Here is a 7,404-nt window from a genome sequence, read left to right on the forward strand (position 1 = left end):
GCTCCCGGGGCCGGTCGCTGGTGCCGCTGCCGCGACCTGCCCGCCCGGCCCGGGTCCGTCACCGCTTGTCCCCGGGTGTGTGGGCGGGGAAGGCTCCGCCGGTAGGGCCAGAAGCAGCCCCCGCCGCGGGCGGCGCTCTGCGGGGCGCAGGCTTAGGCCGCAGCAGTGTCCGACGCGGCGGCTCCCGACCCGCTCGGGGCGTGTGGAACTCCGGCAGCCCTCGAAGGGCTGCGGCAAGGTGCCGGAGAAGCCTCCCCGCGGGTGCCGGGCAGGCGGCTTTTCAGTCTAAGTACCTCTTGCGGGTGGCTTCGCCGCGCTCCAGCCCGCCTGCGCTTCTCCCCCTGCCCTCGCCCGTCGGGAGGGCGGGTTTCCTCCCCGGGGCGGCCTGCGGCGGCTGGGTGCTGCTGAGCCGCTGGGGAGGCCTCGCAGGTGAGGCCAGGGTGTCAACTGTCAGACATCCTGGGTAAACACAGCATTCTTTAAATCCATCTGCAGCTCTTACAACTGGACAGCTGGTGCTCAGTGCTTTTGTGTCCTTCCTTACCCCCAGAACTTGCCCTCCAAGTACTTTCTGAAGGCAGATGTGGCAGAGACCAGACCTGGCTCTTTTCTGCTACTTGGGCATGGAGCCAAAGCAAAGAGAAGCTGCACTTGTATTAAGATACCTCAAATAAATTTGGGGTTTGGATTAAACAAAAATTTACTTTCTGTAATTAAAACTAGAAATATAATCTACTTTAAGAAGTTGCATGAAAAATGTATTTGCAAATCCATCTGACATGTCACCCCTTAAGGGAAAGGGCAGCAGCAAGAAAAAGGCTTGTGAGAGTTTCTCTGTTAGTGTCACAGCATGGGTATGTCATGGTGGTTGTTTAGCCATTTGTAGTCTGCTTTGCTGTTCCTAGCTTCGATGTCTCATTTGCAAGAAGTGATTTGGTTTCTACAGAATTTCATGTGTGTGCTGAACTTGCATGATTTGCTCGTTTGTCAGCAAACCTTCCACGACTGAGTGAAAGAAACATCAGCCACGGACTTCCTGGTGTTTTTAGCACTAGTGAAACTAGTGAAGCCTTTTTCCTCTGTGCCTATCTTCCATGTGCTGTGATGCTCCTGGGCAGAGCCTCTTTGTGCTGCTGCCCACCAGCACCACACTCACACGGTGCTCTGAACTCCTGCAGCATCCCGGGTGCTGCTGTATCCCCAGCACGGCCTGGGCACAGGGCCTGTGTGCCAGGGACATCTGCTCCCTGTTTGTTGGCTTCCCCCCATCAGCATGGAGAAGGTGCAGGCTCTGCCCTGCTTTTCCTGGGGGCACAGACGAATCTGTGTCACTTTTTTCTTACCAGCTGCTGTTGTGCATGGAACTGGTCGGGCTGTCCTGTGCTCGGCCTCATCCCCCTCTGCCAAACTGGGCAGGAATTTCAGAGTTAGTGAGGGTAGGAATGATGGGTTGTCCCAGTGTTTTAATGCAATAGGATGTGAGCTGAAGGCTAAGATGACAGAAATGTAGGGACTGAGAAAAACAGTCATATCTGACATTGATTCTAGTCCTTTACCTCTAGTCAAACAAATTTGCACAGCCCACAGTAAAATCATGAAGGCCATTGGTGTTTGGGGGTATGCTGGGAATCCTGTCCTTGGCAAGGCTAGAGTAAAAGTTGCAAGCGAATTTTATTTAAAGTGTGAGTCAGCATTGTCCAGCTGCAATACTTGCAGTTGTATTGGCCCTACAGACAAACAGGCAGGACCACTTCACTGCTGCTCTGGAAGAATGCAGATGCACTTGTACTGTGTGCAAGAGGTGGTTTGTGGTTTGCAGTTTTCTCATGAGTACTGGCTACCGGCAGCGTTGTTTCTGTGTAGGGGACGGCCTGCCTGGGGCACTGAGAGTGGCTGTAACAGTCTTAAAGCATAAAGAGTTCTATAAAAATTCACTGGAATAAAAGTTTGAAAAATTCAGTCTTTGGTAAGCAAAGGGACTAGATAGTTGTTCACCTCTGCAGTTAGCCCATTGGAGGACAAAGCCTGCATTTAATTTGGAAGCAGAGAAGTGGAGGGTGCGTGATGCCGTAAGCTGCTTTCATCTGCTCTGAGTACAGTATCTTATACTTTGAATGGAAAACTAAGAATTCAGTGTGTTAGATTTTCACCTGTTAATTGCATGATGTTTCAAAAAAAGGAAACTTAGTAAATACTAAAAGCTTTCTTGTGCTTTATCTCTTCAGGACGAGTTTTTAGATGTGATCTACTGGTTCCGGCAGATCATTGCAGTTATTTTGGGAATCATCTGGGGAGTAGTTCCGCTGAAGGGATTCGTGGGAATAGCAGTGTAAGGTTTATTTCTTTTTCTGTCTCATGTACTTTCCCACATTTGAACTTTACTTGATGTGTGGTTTAAAGTTGTGCTATAAACAATGGGCTGGCCAAATGCAGTCTCTGCTGTGCATCATAAAGCCAGCGTTGCATTCCTGACTGTTATTTGTCTTCAAATTCATATAAATCATAACATGCCTTCATCAGCCTTTTTCTCTCTCCTCAGCCTGATTAATTTTTAAAATAATTAGTTATTTTATTATTATTATTAAAGGGGGCAGTGGTAGAAGGAGGGAACAAGAGGGCTTGTGAAGAGGCATGTGTGAATAGGGGCTGTGAGTGTGGTGCCTAGTGTGGCCACCTGAGGGGTAAGGCCCATGGAGGGGAAGGTGTGGTTGTCCTTCTCTTTGAGGAGCCCTCCTCAAAGAGGAGGTTCTATTAGTAGACAAGAGGGACATCTTCTCTTTGGAAAGGAGAAGGTTTCTTCCAAACACCAATGACCGTAGTTCACAAGCAGGCAAAGTGGCACCATTGGCAGTGCCTCTGCAGTGCTCCCAGCTTGTTCAAGTTGCTCTTCCAGCCATGGTGTGTGGGGAGGGCAGTGCCCAGCAGAGTGTGTACACTGAGATGTGGGATTCAGGTCACCTCCCAGCAGGTGTCCAAAGGCTGCAGTGAGCACTTGGTTATGAAATAAAAATTTGTTTGGCCCTGGCATGTGCCTGAAAGCCTCTGGAGGGACACCAGAGATGGGAAACACAGCCCTGCTCTCTGAACACCAGGTGTGGGAAGATGCTGTGTCTACTCTGGGGACTCTGCAAATGTCTCTGCCTAGTCAAGGTCTCCTCGTGAAGCTCACAACCCCACAGCTCTTCTTGGGCAAAATTGACTTACTATCTTGTACCTCCTCCTGAGTGTCCTGGCTGTGGCAAGAAAGTGGAGGGAATAGCAGCAAGTGTCTCTAAGAAAAAAAAAAATAAAAAAAAAATTAAATTTAGGGATAAGGGGCTGTAAAGTAGTGATGCTCCTAGAGGAGCTCAGTAGCTACATGCAAACAGTTAAATCTAACATATTGCCAGTAGCAGATGTGGAGTAGCTGAGAAGCATTGTTCTTACTTAGTCATTCATTAATTCACAAGGCACCTTCAGCCACCTAAGCCAATTCCTGTGCTAAATGTTAATAAAAGTCATTTGGTGTACAGTGGAAAAACTAAAAACCTCTAGAACCGTGTGCATGGTTTCTGTGGTGTACAGCTGCTCACAGCTTACTGCTAGTCACTGAACTTGTGTGTATGTCTTCCCATATTGCTCTTCCTGTCAGCTGTCTTTCCAGGACATGTACCTGTCACTTTCCGGGTTGCCCCAGCCCTAAGCTGGGGTGGTGTAAAGCCAAACGTATTGAATGACAAACAGATCACATTTTTTCTCTCCATTGCAGTGTAACTGCTGGCACAGATTAGAGAGCAGTAAGAGTTGTCTGAAGTTGAACTCCAGTGCTTTGGCTCTCATCTCTAAGTCACTGCATTTGGTTATGGGATGCCAGCAGGGATCTAACTGAGCATAAAGTCTAACAGTCTTCCCTCTTAGCAGCCTCAAAATCAAGTAGCACACATGAGGAAATTGGATTTTGTCTGGGAGCAGGACTGCAGCTGATCTGCAGGATAGGAAAACTTCAGGGTTTGCAGATTTGCTGATACCTCCAGCTTTTGACTACAGCCTGTTGAGCCTTACTAGGAGTAGGCTGTGCCTTGTGAGGTGACCTTCACCCAAACCTAGCATACTATGGCAAGCTGACCTGGAGATGCTCTTCTGAGGAAGTAACTGAGCTGCCTGGGAAGTGTTGCAGGAACAGTGTTCCTCTTTGCTGCTTCTCTGCTGCAGAAGGAAGACTTTTCACTGCCACGCTGCTGAATGGCATGTTGGATACCTGCACCATGTATAGCTGAAATGACTATTCCTAATATCTTTCTTCCAGATTCTGCCTGATCAATGCTGGTGTTCTGTACCTCTACTTCAGTAGCTTCCAACAGATAGATGAGGAGGAGTATGGTGGGACGTGGGAACTAACGAAGGAAGGATTCATGACATCTTTTGCACTGTTTCTGGTAATACCTCTTGCTTCCTTTAAGTTGATTAGTGAATTGTGTCGGTACACTTTCTGAGGGCAAAGACCTGGGAGAAAAGCAGGTGAGGTGGTGCGCTGATAGGAGAGGTGTGTTAACATCATCTAAAAAGTGGAGCTGATTGGGAAAGAAAATCCCAAAATCTGATGGCTACTGGCTATTAATGCCTGGGATTTCTCTGTAGAATGTAGGAACAGGCAGCTATACTTCTGCAGCTACCGCTGAACTTTTATGTCTTCCCCGCCCCCCTCTGTCCCAGGTGTCTTGGTGGAGTTTCATCTAGAGCTAGTTACACTCAAACTGGTGTTTTGGGTGTCTTTGTTTTTCCCTTGCACTTCTCCCCCAGGTCTCTGAATATGCTCAGCACTTGGTTTGGTGTTTTGAAATCACTAGAGGGACTGCAGTGAAGTTTTAATGTGGAGAGGCTGGTCACCCCAGAAGGCAAGCAGGTTGAATGCCACCATTTGTGGCATGTGGTGACCCTAACATCTCTCCGAGACCATTGTAAAGCTGGAATTCAGTCCCCAGTCCTCTGTTGAGAGCTCCTTTTCCATATCTGAACCTTCTCCAGAGGCATCAAAATAACCTTCACTTCCTTGTCTCTCCACAGGTTGTTTGGATAATCTTCTATACTGCCATCCACTATGATTGACACAGTCTACAGCTTTTGCCTGTTAAATCAGTCGTCAGTAAATCGAGAAGGTTTTGATAAATCACAGTCTTTAGTGGACTGGTGGGAAGATGAGATAAGTCAAATCAACTCCCTTCTGTACCAGCGGTCTGATTAGCCTGGAAGAGCCCCATCTCTTCTGCTGAAGAAGTCTGTCTCGGTTTTATATACCCAGTAATTGTTGGAACTATTAAAAAGCCATTGGAATTTTTGGAAGTGGTTCAAGACTGTTCAAATTTGGAACTTTCTGTGACTCTAGCCAGTAACTCTATCAAACTCCTGTGTGCTGAAGGTTGAATCTGTTAATTTAATGTATGTATGCCCTTCTGTTTGAAATCTGTCATTAAATCCTGATTTGTCTTCCATTGTTGTCCTTTAAACAAACAAGTTTTTAAAAAGTAGTTGTAGGGTATGTGGGAGGCACTGCAGCATCCAGGATATGAGTTGAGTGGCTGTCCTTAGCATGTTTTTGTAGTAATCAGATCTGATTTAAGCAAACTGTGTTGTTATCATTTCTAATATTAGTTTTACTTGCAAATCAGTTGTTTACCAGAACTTTTAAATGGTCTTTATCGAAGACAAATTTTTAAGCAATTTTGCTAGAAAGAATTGTGATTCATTTGGTTAATGATGGTGTGTTCAGCAGGCTTAGAAACTCTGCTGCATTCTGCTAGCCTGACTACTGAGTTGCCATCACATACCTCAGAGCTTAGTAGTCTCAAAGGACAGTCATTCTGGAGATTCCCTTTTAAATATTAAGCATTTAAATGCTTTTTTTTTAAGCTCTTGAATTCAACTGCTCCTTGCTAATAAATGCAGGAGACTAAGACATAATTGAGGCAGCTATTATCTTAAATGCAGGATTTCTAACTTGCAAATCAGGCAAAGTACATAGCCTCTGGTTTGTGAGGTGCTCTTTGAGTTGATCACTTCATAGCTCAGTTCCTCCCTAGTCATGCCCTTTTTGTGCATCAATGGGGGAGTCTCTGCTTTAAGATATTTTTAAGGATGTGTCTTTCAGAAATAGTTATTGGGAAACACGCACAGTCCTTGTTATTGTTAGAGGACCTTGTAGTCTTGTTGCCATGTAGTCCTTGCTTTTCTAAACAACAGCTCAGGCATCCAAAGGAGTCCTGACCTAAAGCTGCCTTATAGTGAGGAGTTGATAATTTTAATGTGCTCTTGCTGAAAGTCTGCATTGTTTCCTTGCTAACAGAAGTCCAACAGCCTGGTTCCCTCATGTGAGTATGCAAAGCCAGGGATCTAAATCTCTTAAGTGCTGAGCTTGGGCTCCAGAACTGCCCACTGGTGCAGGCCTCCATTCTTACCAGGGAAAATGCTGTCTGTTCTTGGTGGAGAAAGCACACTTGGCTATTGTAGGCCCTTGGGATGCCAAGGGAAGAGTGCCATAGCAGGCAGCTTCTGCTACTTGTGAGTTGCCAATTTAAGTAAGTGATCTCAAATTTCATATTTTCTCCTCCCCATCCCCAAACTTGCTCAGTCTTCTAGTCTGATACTTTCTTTTCCTCTCCTTTCATCTGAAAGCATCAATTTCCCACAAGAATTGCATAGCCTGCTACTTCTAGGTCACCCTTTCCTGTTGGCTTTGTTTTGCATCTTAGCTACTTACAGCCATCGGTAAAATCATTGTATACTTGAAATGCTCTAATAAATGTCACCTGGATAATCTACTGCGCAGCTTCTGTATCCTCTCATCTTTGAAGTTTTGTAAAATGGTGGGAGTGTGGGATTCCTTTAAGAGTTTTATTTTTGGTAAATATCTAAGCCAGCAGTTCTTTGGGATTCTTGGGTCTCTTGTGCTGCAGGCTTGAGTCCTGCACTTTTAGAAGGGGACAGAAGCATTTGTAGTGGAAGTAGTAGCTAATGTTTAGATCCATGTTTTAATGGGTGGTTAAGCCAAACATTGCCTCTGTACGCTGTTCTGCTCCTTCAGCAGCTGCCTCTGCCCCATGACATGCTCATGGCAGAACCACTGCTGCGTTGCAGGGTGCCCAAGTCTGGGCCAGAGCAGGACTTCAAGAACTGCTGTAAAATGTGCAGAGCTGGAGAGTTACTTACCTGCACCTTTGTTTTACTCCTTGCCTGCCTGCCTGCAGTCCCACCAGCTGAGTTTCTTGGAAGTTCTCTACAGTTCTAGTGGCTGGAAGCTGAGGCAGAACCAGAGTTGAGGAGCATCACGACTCTGCAGAAGAGACACTGGTCTCCTCAAGGCTCCTGGTAAGTAAGTTAGTGATCGCAGTTGCTCAGTTGCAAGCTTTTAACCTCTTGAGGTTTCTGTTT

The 7,404-nt window shown here is 46.3% G+C and overlaps 1 protein-coding gene across 1 annotated transcript in view; it reads left to right on the forward strand.

The window, feature by feature from the left end:
* RAB5IF (RAB5 interacting factor) overlaps positions 1–6,792 on the forward strand; it is a 9,401-nt gene extending 2,609 nt beyond the window's left edge. The window contains exons 2-4 of the mRNA XM_026867208.1: positions 2,202–2,329; positions 4,286–4,415; positions 5,044–6,792. Of these exons, the coding sequence (XP_026723009.1) occupies positions 2,202–2,329; positions 4,286–4,415; positions 5,044–5,085 (300 nt within the window). The 3' untranslated portion in view covers positions 5,086–6,792. The remainder of the gene's footprint in view (positions 1–2,201; positions 2,330–4,285; positions 4,416–5,043) is intronic.
* The last annotated feature ends 612 nt before the right edge of the window (positions 6,793–7,404 follow it).

This window comes from Athene cunicularia, unplaced genomic scaffold (assembly GCF_003259725.1).
Source record: "Athene cunicularia isolate RWA unplaced genomic scaffold, athCun1 SCF_2, whole genome shotgun sequence".
Lineage (NCBI taxonomy): Eukaryota > Metazoa > Chordata > Aves > Strigiformes > Strigidae > Athene > Athene cunicularia.